This window comes from Dromiciops gliroides, chromosome 1 (assembly GCF_019393635.1).
Source record: "Dromiciops gliroides isolate mDroGli1 chromosome 1, mDroGli1.pri, whole genome shotgun sequence".
Lineage (NCBI taxonomy): Eukaryota > Metazoa > Chordata > Mammalia > Microbiotheria > Microbiotheriidae > Dromiciops > Dromiciops gliroides.
This window is the reverse complement of record NC_057861.1, coordinates 389,045,102-389,059,391: the sequence shown is the minus strand read 5'-3', so window position 1 is coordinate 389,059,391 and position 14,290 is coordinate 389,045,102. Positions and strand designations below refer to the sequence as shown.

General features: G+C 33.7%; 1 protein-coding gene across 1 annotated transcript in view; it reads left to right on the top strand.

Annotated features, from left to right (window-relative positions):
• The window catches only part of CWC27 (CWC27 spliceosome associated cyclophilin), a 285,573-nt gene that overhangs the window by 33,073 nt on the left and 238,210 nt on the right, over positions 1-14,290 (top strand). Inside the window, exons 8-10 of the mRNA XM_043975446.1 lie at positions 6,901-6,980; positions 8,222-8,261; positions 8,931-9,079. Coding sequence (XP_043831381.1) covers positions 6,901-6,980; positions 8,222-8,261; positions 8,931-9,079 — 269 coding nt within the window. The remainder of the gene's footprint in view (positions 1-6,900; positions 6,981-8,221; positions 8,262-8,930; positions 9,080-14,290) is intronic.

Here is a 14,290-nt window from a genome sequence, read left to right as displayed (position 1 = left end):
ATTGAATATTGTACACAGTGTGCTACAAAAGCAATTTGTCCCAACCAAGCTTTAAGGGGATAAGAATACTACTATGTTCACATGTTACTTCCAAGCCCTACAACATGATTCTCTTTCTTTCTCTTTTTTTTCCAGAAGAGAATAAACTCTTTAGAATTTTATTTTCCCAAATTACATGTAAATACAAATTTTGACATCAAATTTTTATTTTTTTAAAATTTTTTTTACTGAGGCAATTGGGGTTAAGTGACTTGCCCAGGGTCACACAGCTAGTAAGTGTTAAGTGTCTGAGGCCGGATTTGAACTCAGGTACTCCTGAATCCAGGGCCGGTGCTCTATCCACTGCGCCACCTAGCTGCCCCGACATCAAATTTTTAAAGAACTTTGTGTTCCAAATTCTGTTCCTCCCTCCTTCCCCCCATGAACTCAAGCAATTCAATACAAGCTATACATGAGCAGTCATGTAAAGCATTTCCACATTAGCCAAGCTGTGAAAGAAAACCGACAAAACCAAAACTTCAGATAAAGGAACTAACAAAAAAATTATACTTCAATCTGTATTCAGACTGTATCAGTTCTCTCTCTGTAGATGGACTGTATTTTTCATATGACCTTCAGAGTTGTCTTGGATCATTGCATTGCTGAAAATAACCAAGTCATTTACCGCAGATCATCTTGCAGTATTGCTGTTATTTTGTATACAGTACATTTCATGTTGCATCAGCTCATACAGGTCTTTCTGGGGTTTTCTGATAGAATCCTGCTCATCATTTTTTTAAAATAGTAAACTACATTTATATAGTACTTGAAAGAGAAATTTCCTTACAATAAACCCATGAGGTTGATTCTTGCAACAACAATAATAGATAACATTTATATAGTACCTTATACTATTCTCTCTCTTAAAAATATGAAAATTGAAAGATTGAATATAATCATTCTATCTCATTAAGGTTATTAAAAAGCCAGTGTTCTAGCAAATGATTGGTATGACAACTCATCATGTTATTGTATATAATATTTCATTCTTATGCATATTGGCAAAAAGCCACTGTGCAAGGGAAAGCATAATTTTTTATCATTTTGTCATTTATTACTAGCCACAACAAATCAAAATTTAATGGAAAGCAAGAGGTAGCAACTAGAAAGTATGTGATATATGAAAAAGAAAGATACTCTTGTATTTTCTTAAAGGATAGGTGATAGGAAGAATTAATATAATAGTGCATATTTTTTTCTTAGAGTGTGACCACCACAGAAACATGGGTTTGTGGGAATGTTTGTATTTATACAGTAAAAAGCCACTAATTGGAGTGAAGTTCTGCCTGGAAAAGACTTATGAATGTTTTAAAAGAAATTGAGTTTTATTCTTTTTCAGGGAGCTGCGGTTAAAAAAACAATCTAGACTAAACTAAGTGTTAGCTTTAATGAATAATTTTTGTCTTTCTACTTCCAGTGCTTCTCATAAAGTAAATTTGTAATAAATGCTTACTTAATGTTTTTTAGAGTTGGTTAAAAATGTTTTTAAAATATTCTGATTTAAAGTTCTTTGCTGACATTAAGATTACATTATTTGGACATAAATGGATATTTCACAACAACTTGAGATGAATCTATTTCATTCTTCTTTCACTTAGAAAATTCATTTTTTCATCTGTTGTTCAAAAACTTTGCCCACAGACCTTATCTGAATGATCACAAATTAAGAATGAGTGAAACTTGAAATAGACTTTACTGTATAAAAAAATAAGATGATTTAGGGATATTCGACATTTTGTTGTAAGGACTACTTCATCTGATTCTGACAAATCATGGTTTGCCTTCTTTACCTTTGGGTTCCATAGGTTATTTTTTTCCCTATTCTTTACTCAGTTCTTCTCTACTGCCTCACTGTTTTGTTTTTTTTAATAGAATATTAGAGCTCGATGGGACTTTAGAGGTCATTTCATCCAACCTCATCACTTTATGAGTGAGAAAATTGAAGTTCCAAGACATTGTGATTTGCCAAACTAACCTCATTTCTTTTATTTTTTAATAGTCTTACTAAATAAATACATGAGGGGAATGCAGTAAACACATAATTGACTACATAAAGCATTGGACAGCGTTCTTTATGTTAGTCATGAACAAAAGAGAAAAGTGTCTGAATAACAAAATAGATTGGTTTTATTGGCAGGAAGCAATGTGGCACACAGAGGAACCTGGTGTGGTTTTTATAAAACTGCAACACTAGGTTTGGAGTAAGATGAATTGGGGTCAGAAAATCATTTGCTAGATGCCTATGACTGAATCTCATACATTCTGAGCTTCAGGTCCTTCATTTGTAAAATGAAGTTGGTAATATTTGCATTAACTTTAAGTGCGAATTATTATTTCAATTCAAACATTTCTCAGGTACCCTGTACATATACTCAAGAGGTAGGTTTTTTTTGTTTGCTTCTTTTGTTTTTGTTTTGTTTTTATAATAGATAAAATGCAGGCTTTAGAATCAGAAAGATCTAGATTCAAAGCTTCACTGACATTATTAGCTATGTGACCCTGAACAGGTTACTTAACCTATGTACCCTAGACAATTCCCCAACACTTAACTACTAAATCATTGATGAGCTATGATCTGCTTTGGTTCAGAGAGTTCCCAGAAGAGGAACTTCCTAGTGTAAAAACTCCTGATTATTGATGAAATTATAGCTTCTGCGTGTAAGGCTTTGTGCTAGGTGGTAGGAATACAAAAAAAAAAAAAAAGCCAAATCCCTGAGCCTCTATCTACTAGGAGAGAGCAGATGGATTAGAGGCAGCTAGCTGGCTCAGTAGATAGAGAACTAGGTCAGGGAGATAGAGAACTATTAGTCAGGAAGACCTGAGTTCAAATTTGACCTCAGATATCTGCTAGCTGTGTGACCCTGGGCAAGTCATTTAACGTCTGTTTATCTTAATCCACTGGAGAAGGAAATGGCAAACCACTCCAGTATTTTCCAAGAAAACACCATGGACAGTGTGGTCTATGAGGTTATAGAGTTGGACACAACTGAACAACAAGATGGGAAGTTATGCTATCTACAAAGATACATTTATTGTTAGGGAAAAAACAAATCTAGAAAAATGTTCTCAAAAATGTGAGGGGCAGATAATTGAACCAAAGTCCATTGATTTAATAAACCAGTATCACTCTGGAGCAACGCCTTGAATGACATGCTGCAGGGCTCTACCTGGACCCTGGTTGACATTTTCATCAGTGACCATTCTTCAATCAGTATACAACATAAGAGAGATCAGAGTGGGGTGGTGTTAGAGAAAGTTTGAGGCAGATCCGAAAAGAAATGTTAAACGTTGATCATTGTTGATTAGAAAGAATAGAATTTTAGGTGGGAAAAATGACATGAAGAAAACTAAAGATTCTGTGTTTTCATTATCTTACTGCAGATACACGTGTGTGAATAGTATATGTAGAGAGATATATAGATATAGTTTACATACACACATTTGTATGTGTACTTACATACCTACAGCTTATAGTTGTAAATATACAGGCATACCTTATTTATTATTACACTTAGTTTTATTGGGCTTCACAAATATTTTAGGTTTTTACAAATTAAAGGCTTGTGGCAATCCTGCGTCAAGCAAGTCTATTGGTGCCATTTTTCCAACAGCATATACTCACATCATGTCTTTGTGTCACATTTTGGTAATTCTCATAATATTTCAAACATTTTCACTGTTGTTATATGTGTCTTGGTGATCTGTAATCAGTGATTTTTGATGTTACTATTGTAATTGTTTTAGAGTGCCACAAATCATATTCTCATATAAGACAGCAAACTTAAATGTTGTATGTGTTCTCTGAGCTCCACCAACCTGCTGTTCTTCCATCTTTCTCCCTTTTCGGGCCTCCCTATTCCCTGAGACACAGTAATATTGAAATTAGGCCAAATAATAACACTTCAATGACCTTTAAATGCTTAAGTGAAAGAAAGAGTTAGTTGATGTGACAAACTTCATTTTATTATCTTATTTTGTTGTCTTATTTTAAGAAATTACCCCAGCCACTCTAGCCTTCAGCAACCTGATCAATCAGCAGCCATCAAATTGATGCAAGACCTCAACGATCAGAAATATTGTGACTTGCTGAAGATGAAGATTAGCATCAGATTATTGTTATTATTATTATTTTTCGCCAGTCAGTGAGGTCTAAGTGACTTGCTCAGGATCACACAGCTAGTAAGTGTCAAGTGTCTGAGGGTGGATTTGAATTCAGGTCTTCTTGAATCCAGGGCCGGTGCTTTATCCACTGTGCCACCTAGTTGCCCCTATTAGCATCAGATTAACCAACCATCAGATGATGGTTAGAATTTTTTAGCAATAAATTATTTTTCAATTAAGTTATGTACATTAGGGTTTTTTTAGACAATACCATTGTGTATTTAATAGATTTCAGTGTAGTGTAAACATAACTTTTATATGCACTGGGAAACAATTTTTTGTGACTTGCTTTATTGTGTTATTCACTTTATCGCAACTGTCTTGAACCAAACCTGCAATATCTATGAGATATGCCTATATGCGTGTATATACGACATGTTGTAAATAACATATTTTAGTACATATATCTATATATATACATATATTGACAACTATAAGTATTTTATTTACATAGCACCTTATAAAGTGCTTTCAAATCCTTCATCTCACTTGATCTTTATAATGACTCCTGAAGTAACAGAGAAATAATAGTAGATCTTTTTCTTTTTTTAAACTTGGAAACAGGCTTTGAAAGATTAAGTACCTTTCCTGAAAGTCACATAACTGCTGATAGAACTGGGAGTAGTAGCTGGTGAAGTATTACCTTGTCTACTACATCATGTTGCATTTTGATGAAGATTTTTCCATTTTTTCCATTATTTAGTATTGTATAAATATAATTAAAAATAATTCAGTGATAATTTGTTCATCACTGTCAAGTCAAAGCATGACTTTAAAATTACAATTTATATCTAAATTCATTATATTTTTCAAGTTCCCTTCTAATGTTAAACAAGATTTATTTTCTTACCATTAATTATACCATGTCTCTTGACTATGAAACAGTCTGGATAAAGTCAGAGATGGCAGCAAGAAATTGGTCACTCCATACTCGTTTACTTTCCTTATATGAGTGGAATAACAGATTTGGATTCACAGTATCTGGTTCAATTTCTGCCTCTGCCACCTAATACTTCTTGTGACTTTTGGCAAATCATCTAACTATTGTGGACCTCAGTTTCCTCAACTATAGTGAAGAAGTTGGACTTTATGATCTCCAAGCTTTCTTCCAGGACTGATTGTATGATCCAATGATCCTACTTATTCTAAAATCCCCTACTAAAGTACAGAAAGGTAGTAATAGATATAGATATCCTGGTATAGTACATGTACTAATGAATTTTTAAAGTATTAACTAATAATGCTATATTTTTAGGTTAAATATGTAAAATAAAGTCATTCTTTTGAAATTATTGCAATGTAAGGAATTATTGATCAGCCCAATAAAATGTCCAGAATTTATTGTCACAAAGAGTTTAACTTTCATATTTAAAATGAATATCAATCATCAGGTATTTATTAAGCACCTAATATGTACCAAGCACTGTATACTTGGACAACTACACTAACTGCAAACCCTTTCTGCTACTGGCTTATCTCCTATATATCTCTTTCTCAATTCAAAGGCAATCTAGTGTGTTGCTCTGGAATGTTCTCAGTTAATTACCAAAATTTCCCAAACTCTTTTTCTAACCAGTGTGGTCCCCACCCTAGAATAAAATGAGGGAAATTCTTTTTTTCCTTCCATGGAATAGTTTCCCTTCTCTCAGACTTGAACTATAAACATACTCTCAGACAAAATCACTTTTAGTGTCTGTATAATTTGTTAACAAGCTCAGATAATTTAGAAATACAAGTCAACACTTAAAGAGGGTATTGAAGCCTGTGTCACCTCTTTCTCTGTCTTCCACTTCTTCCTTACAGCCATTCTGAGAGGGATTTCTGAAGATGGAGGAGATTTAATTCTGGATAGAAATTTGCCCAGCATTGTTCTCTGGGAAAACAGTAAAGATAGGAATCATTGACTGGACTTCATCACTCTGGTTCCTGCTAGGTAGAGGGCAGAATCATTTTTATGGTGCAGTTTTGAGAATGCCCCTAATATGGTGAGGCAAAGGAGAATCTGTGGAATTAGCATGCCTCTTCTGACTCTGGGTTAACATTTTGAGGTTGTAGATGCCTTTAGGAATCTAAAGCATCAGGAAAGTTTCCCTAATGGGCACTGCTTCAGTACAGTATTGGGTCTGCTTCGCAGAGCATCTTTAGAAAGAACTGATAATGTGGAGGCAGAAGAATATGATTGCTACAAAGGAATGAGAATTCAAGGATAAATGATTTCTCAAAGAAGTTGTCAGGCAGGACAACATTCATTTGCATTTAATCAGTCTTGTTACTTTAGAGATAGCAGGGGATCAGGGAAAGTTTAATTTCATAGATGGTACTTGAACTGCATCTTGAAAGAAGGCATTCTTTGATTCAGAGATGAAGAGGTAGAACGTTCCAAGCATGGGGCATGGCCAATGCAAAAGCACAGCGATGGAGGTGGCATGCCGTGCACGAGGACCAGAGAAGAGGCCAATTTGGCTGCATCTGAGAATGTGGGAAGGGGAATAATATATAATGAGGCAGGAAAGAAGTTGGAGCCAGCTTGTGAATAGCTTTCAAAGCCAGAGGAAAGATGTTCAAGGTCATCCAAGTAATAAGTGAACTAGGTCTCTTTTGATGACAAGTCCAGCACTCTTGGTACCATACCGTGCTATACTTTTGGTGGTAAACTCTGATTCCCCATTCATGATATATTTATTAAATGTTATTTTTCAGAGCATGAAGGGAAAAAGCAAAAGTAGTCATGACTTGCTCAAGGATGATCCACATCTCAGTTCAGTTCCAGTTGTTGAAAGGTTAGTTATCACATTAGTACAATAAAGTTTGAGTTCTCTTTTGTTTTTTTTTGGAGGGGGGATGCTCATAGTATTTCATTCCCTTTTTGTAATGTCATTGATTTCTCAAATACATGGGATCTTAAATTTAATTTTCTTCACTTATCAGCAAATATGACCGTTTATCAAGCTTGTGTTTGAGTTTCAAAATGGAAAGAAAAACCTATATTCTTTCTCCTTGTGTTATTATTTCTATTGAACTTTAAAAGAGATTAAATTTTCATTTCATTTGGAGGTGGAAAATGTTTTCATTCTGAGTTTTCATCAGAAATTTGATGTTTAATTAAAATCTAGTTTGCCACAGTGGTGATGTACTTGGACTGAATCTTTCATATAAATAGTTTCAGCTATATTAGTGTTTTCATAGAAGTATAACTTGAATCTCCTAAGAACGAGTAGTCATGTTTCGTTCTAAACCATTGAATGTTATATATTTTTTTGCTCTCTGGAGTACAAAAAATTATGGTCTGTGTTGTTTCTCTTTAGGGATGAAGGATAACTTCTGATTACTTTCTTTCTGATTAGTTGGTATTTGATTAGTTGAATGAATTAGTTTAATCTGTTTTTCTATGGAATATAATTATTTTGTCATATTCTTTTCACATCTTACTTTGGTGATTCTGTTAAATGTAGTCTTCCTTAATAGGTTCTGTTCTTTTATTCAGCCCATTCATTGGGTTGTGGTCTAAGAAGTTCTGGAACTTAGGCATAGGAGTAACTCAACATATCTATTTACACACTGTCAGTGAATTTTACGATCAATAGTATGTGACAGTATGTGATAGTATGTTGGAGGGCTACAGTTAGGGAAGGAGTAAAATGCTAATTTCTTAAGGATAGAACATTTTACTTGGAGCAAAACATTTAAGAATATATGAATACAAAGGATATTCTTTAGCCAGAATTGAATCAAAAGGAACTTCTTCCCCCAAATTTTCTTAACATGTTGACATTAGAACTGTCCTAGGCCCTTAATCTTGTTCAGTGACAACATGAATCTGTTTGACAGTATGTTTCTCTTTACATGAGTCAAGAAGCATCATATGTGTGAATAAAGAGTGACTATCATTGAACAGTAATAACTTAATGCAGCTTTTAAAATTCTATATCAGCTGTGGCATGCTGTACTCTTTTTACTTGTATAGTATTTTTATTAATTTCAGGGAGAATCTGAAATTTATGTGTCTTCTGTTTCTTTTTAGTGAAAAGGGTACAGATTCAATGACAGGAGATTCAGATGATGTGAGTAATAATTCTTATGTAAATAGTTTTTCACTATTTGGCTTAAATTTCATGTGTAATTAATTTTGTAATATTAAATTGTTAAGTTTTTGTGGTTTGGTGTTTTACATGAAGTATTTGCGAAGTATATGTGAGAAATAATAGCTTCAGCGTTTTTTCTTTAAGCCATTATTCAACTTTGTATACACATAGTTTTCATTATAGAGTTGTCACCCAGGAATGTATTAAAATTTAAGTTAAAAATAGGTTGCTGATGACCATATGACTAAAAACCTACAAAACTCATTTTTTCTTTTAATATGTGACTAGACAAGGCACTTTAGGTCAATGAATACAACTATTTAATAAACAGGATTCTTTTGTACCTGATCAGGAAGTATAAATTATATATTCTTAGAAGGCAGAATACACATATTTTTCTTCTTTGTATCACTCACCTACAGTGCCTAGCACAGGGCTGCAATCATAATAGATCTGTGTTAAATGAATGAAGATGTGTTTCATGGCCAACAGTGAAGCAATATAAGCCTATATTCATGAAAAAGAGTTTATTGGAGAAATGTTATACAACATATATAGGAAATGACCAGTTTATAAAATATTTATCCTTTTTTTCAATGATTGTTGGGGTAATTGTTACCTAGGCAGATAATAAATTTCATTCTCTAGGATGAAGATGAAGAAGATGAAGATGATAGTGATGAAAAGAATCTAATGAAAGAACGAATTGCCAAAAAATTAAAGAAGGATAGAAGTGAAAATGTTAAATCTGCTAAAGGAATAGATAAAGAAATAGAGAAGAAATCAGCTAGCCGCAGGTAAGTTAAACACGTTTGTGATTCAGTATATTTTAGAAAATCTCTCTCTCTGCTAACATTTTAAATAAAACTTAGTACTTTATTCAGCTATAGTGAAAACATCTTATTTTAATGATTGGTCATTCTTTAAATTGCTTTAAGTCCATTTACATATATATAGTCTCAGTGAGAATTTTTATGGGTTATATTAATTTAGCTTTGTTTGCTACATGTGTCAGTCAATAAATATTTATTAAATCCCACACAGTGCCAAATTAAGAATGAGGATGAAGACCAAAAGAAAAAGAAAACACCAAAAACACCAAAAACCCCACCAAAAAAACCTTGTAACAAATAAGTATAGTTGAGCAAAACAAAATCACACAGTAGCCTTGTCCAAAAATATATTTTTTTTAATGCACATTGAATACACCAACCCTCTATCAATAAATATCATGCTTCATCCTGTATTTTCTGGAGACATAGTTGATAATACTGTATTGATCGGAGTCCTTTAATCTATTAGAGTTGGTTTTCTTTACAATGTTATTGTACTTGTATACATTATTCTTTTGTTTTCTGCACTTCACTTTGCTTTAGTTCATGGTACCCAGGATTCTCTGAAATCATCTCTTGTCATTTTGACACTGAGTAATATTCTATTTACATTCATATACCATGATATCTTAAACCACTCCAAAATTGATGGGCACTATTTTAGATTCTAATTTTTTTTCTTTTCTTTTTCCCTTTTAACTCCCCTCTTCAAAATTAAGAAGTATGTTTTGCTTATGGCTTTTCTTTCCCTGGTATTATCTTCCATATATACTTCCCCCAGCCTTGTTTGTTTCTCATATTTGTATATGTGTATTCAACCTTTCTTTATTCATTTTGGGTAAGAGTAAGTCTCATCTGATGCCCATTCCACCAACTCCTTCCTCTTCTTCTTACTTCAGTTATGAAAAATAGCAAGTTCCACTCACATTTTTCTCCTTTCTACAGTACTCTTTTTGCTCTTCCTTCCCCCCCCATCACAAAGTAGGTGTTTAATAAATGATAGTTAATTGACTGACTACATCATCATATAACACTTTCCAAATTCCCAAATGAATTTAACTTTCTGGATTCCTCTAGATTCTTGTGTTTGTATTTCAGAGTTCCTGCTCAGCTTCGATCTTTTCATCAGAAAAGCTGGAAAGTTCTCTATTCCATTTCCCCCTGCCCCACCCCCAAAATTTTATACTAAGTTCTATGAGCAAGTTATTATTATGAGCCTATATGTTTTGCCTTGGAAATTGTATTCCCAGCTCTCCTGATTTTTTGTAGAAGCTGTCAAGTCTTGTGTGAACCTGCCTGTGATTCCTTGATATTTGAACTGCTTCTTTCTGGATGCTTGCAGTACTTTTCTTCGAAGTGGGAGCTCTGAATTTTGGCTAGAACTTTCTTGGGAGTTTTCCTTTTGGGGTTTCATTCAAGAGGAGATAGGTAAATTATTTCTATTTTGACTTTGCTCTCAGATTCTAGTGGATCTGTGCAGTTTTCATGATGAATTCTTGATATGTAGTATTCAGGCTTTCTTTGAGTCATGATTTTCAGGAGTCTAATGATTCTTAAATGATCTCCTCTTGACTAGTTTTCCAGGTCAATTGTTTTGGTATAAAGCATCTTATAATTTCTTTTATTTTTTTCAGTCTTTTGATTATATTATAATATTTCTTACTGTCTTATGGAATCATTAATTTCTCTTTGTTTGATCTAGTGTTCAGGGAATCTATTTCTTGAGTAAGCCTTACAAGTTTCTTTTCAAAGCTACTTTTTTTTCCTTCTTCCAATTCTTTCTTCAGTGGACTTTATTTGGTTTTTATCCTTTGCTTCCTTCACAGCAAAATAACTAGTGCCAGTGCTTAGGACTGTATTTTTTTTAAGCTATTGACAGAGTTACTTATTCCTTTTTTTGGTATCTCTAAATCTGTAGTAATATACTGCTTTGTGTTTTTTTTTGTTTTTTGGTTGACTTGTAATAATTTTGAACCAACAGAAGTGAGGTGAGAATTGAAGTTTTAAAGAGGTGAGGTTTTGCTGGTTGGCCCCCCCTTTGTGTATTTGATGGGCTTCAGGCTACTTTCTGAAGTTCTAGAGTAGAATAAGTCACTTATTCTAGTTTCTCATTGCATTTCTGGATCTCTCTTTTGGCTAGTTTGGATTTCAGGTTTTTGTTGAAATAGACATGTGAGTGAGAACTGGGAGGTCTGCCTTTGTTCAGGTGGCCTTCTTGTTTGGAACACTGTGATTTCACAATAATCCAAATGACAATTGATCCTTGAGACAATGGAAAGATGCATAGTAACAGTGAGGAGGTGACAGCACTTTATTGGCAACTGCTTGTGCATAAGAAGTGCTATGACTCTATCAAAGATATGTATGTGGATAAATATAACTGTTAAGTATATGCCAATAATAGACAACAGATGGATAATCTGAATTCTATATTAGAATTCCCAAGCCCTTGAAGTAACCAGTGGAAACTTTCTAGTTTATAGGGTGAATCTTTTATGAAGGATTTGTGAAAAGACTTTAATAAGAATTATACAGGATGAGAACGCCTGGAGGAGTTCGGATTTGTATCATTTGAGGGAAGACTCTTAGCACTGAACTCATAGTGCCATCTAAAGAAATGTAAATAGAATTCTTTGCTCCTCTAGTGAGAAATTAGGCAAATTAACAGAACCTTGGTTTTATAAGTGTACTCATGTAAGAAATTTCATCTTAAAATACATTTTCTCTGCCTTGTTTACCTAAAATCTATCCTGTGTTGCTGTGTTAAATAATTCAGCATGGCGGGCAGCTAGGTGGCACAGTGGATAAAGCACCGACCCTGGATTCAGGAGGACCTGAGTTCAAATCCGGCCTCAGACACTTGACACTTACTAGCTGTGTGACCCTTAAGTCACTTAACCCTCATTGCCCTGAAAGAGAACAAGAATTCTTAAAATTGTCAACAACTTGAATACAGTCAGCTATGCTAAGTATATGTTTGCTGCTGTCTTTATTTATAAAAGATGGTTGTGTTTCCAGGCAAACTCACAAAAGACTGCTCTATAATGTTGCTTTTTCTATAAGCTTGCATTTATTCTGTTATTTTTAATAATTGATTAAAGTTCTCCATTTTAAAAATAGAACACAAAAGTTAAATTAATCATGTGGTATAAAATTTATCTGAGAACAAACATTTAGAACAAACTTTGGAAAAAAACAACCCATGATTTTAACTTACAATAAATCCTTACTTTCCTTGAAATTCCTAAACTTTATGTTATTGCATAAATTATAACTTTAGCATAGAGCTTTTTAGCTAGGCTAAATTTTCCATCAGGTCTATTTAAACTTATTTTTAAACATACAACTCAAAAAGGTACCTGGTTTAAGTAGCTACTGGTTTGCTGCTTTTCAAATGTGTTCATTTTTATTGACTGAATGTAAATAGAACAAAATGACCTGTCAAGGTTGTTGTACTTCACCTCCCTTTGAAAAATAGCATTTTGAGCTGTGGAGGCCAGGGTCTGGCCACAGAGCACAGTCCTTCTTATGAGACATGGGGAAATAATATGCTCAGGATGGGACTTCCCTAGGACCTGATTTCCAGTTTATGTAGAGCACTGTGTTAAAATGACCCTTCTCATATCACCAATGGAAATTGTGTTATCGTTATAGCTTAGAACTATCTTAAACCTGGGATTGGGGAAAGAAAACTGCACTGGAAGTCAGGACTCTTAAATTTAGATCCGAGCTCTGCCATTTACTGTTTTTGCAAACCTTAGGCAAATCACTTCACCTCCAGTTTCCTCATGTGTAAAATGAGGGCTTTGTCCTAGATAACCTACAAACACCTTTACAATGTAATCATTTTAGGAAAGGATTACTCCCTTCCAGGAGGAGCAAGTCTCTTCATCTCACTGTACTTCCTTTTCCTCATGTTATAAAATGAGGGCTTTGGAGTGTATGATTGTTTTCAGCCCTAACATTCTGTGTTTCTGCAGTTTCTTAAATAGAAAGTACATCTTGTTAAATGAAAAAAAAAATGGCCAAACAAATCATACTGAAACTTTATCAAAACTAGTTCATCCTTGATATAAAACCAAACATTAAAAAGTTTATCCCTACAAGATTATCATGGGCTCATCTTTTCGAGTTCAAATGTGGCCTCAGACATTACCTAACTGTGTTACCCTGGATAAGTCACTTAACCCGGTTTACCTTATTCCTTTATTTGTAAAATGAGCTAGAAAAAGAAATGACAAACCACTCCAGTATCTTTGCCAAGAAAACCACAAATGGGGTCGTGAAGAGCCAGACGTGATTGAAACAAACAACAACAAAGAATATTCTTCCCTTGATAGTTGTATGATAAATAAATGTGAGACTACATAACTTTCAGTTAATATTTTCCATAATATCAATTATAAGATCCAAACTACTTTGCAGACCAGTTCATTCAAAATGCTTTCTGCTGGGCTGGACAGTTTAAATGTTATGAAATATGTGTTGCTTGATATTTTCTTGGATGATAATCATATGTATGTGATATATATGTACACACACACTTGTTGTACTTGAACATATATATGAGTGTGTATGTGTCTGTGCATGTATATATACATGTATATGCATTGTGTATTATACACATATATACACATACATACACACATTCACACATATATAATACATATACATATTCATATATATACACTCAAGTATGCATTTAGGCTTTTTCCTTACATTAATAGTTCTTTTTTCCTATTTTATAAGCAGGAGGCTTGACTGGTTTTGTATTGTAATTTCATTCTTTAAAGAGACCCCCGAATTTAAGAGCACTTTGTTTTATGTATGGCCAAGCTTCAAAGGGGAATTCTCTTAGCTGTTCCTTCTTGCTTAATATGCTCCATGGGTGGCTTTTAAGTTTAAGGTAAGCACATCAGTATTGCGTTCATTATTGGATTCTTTTCAGACAAATTGTCAAAACCCACTCATATAAATGGTGAAAGAACTTAAGATTTATTCTCCTTTTAAGTATACCAAAGCTCTTTGCTGGCTTTTTTCTTTCTTTCTTTGTTTCTTTCTTTTTCTTTCTCTCTCTCCCCTTTCCTTCCTTCCTTCCATCCTTCCTTTCTTTTTCTGCTATTTAAACAAAATAAAGGAAAAAACAAAACAGTGTTTTAGGATTATAGGGAAAGA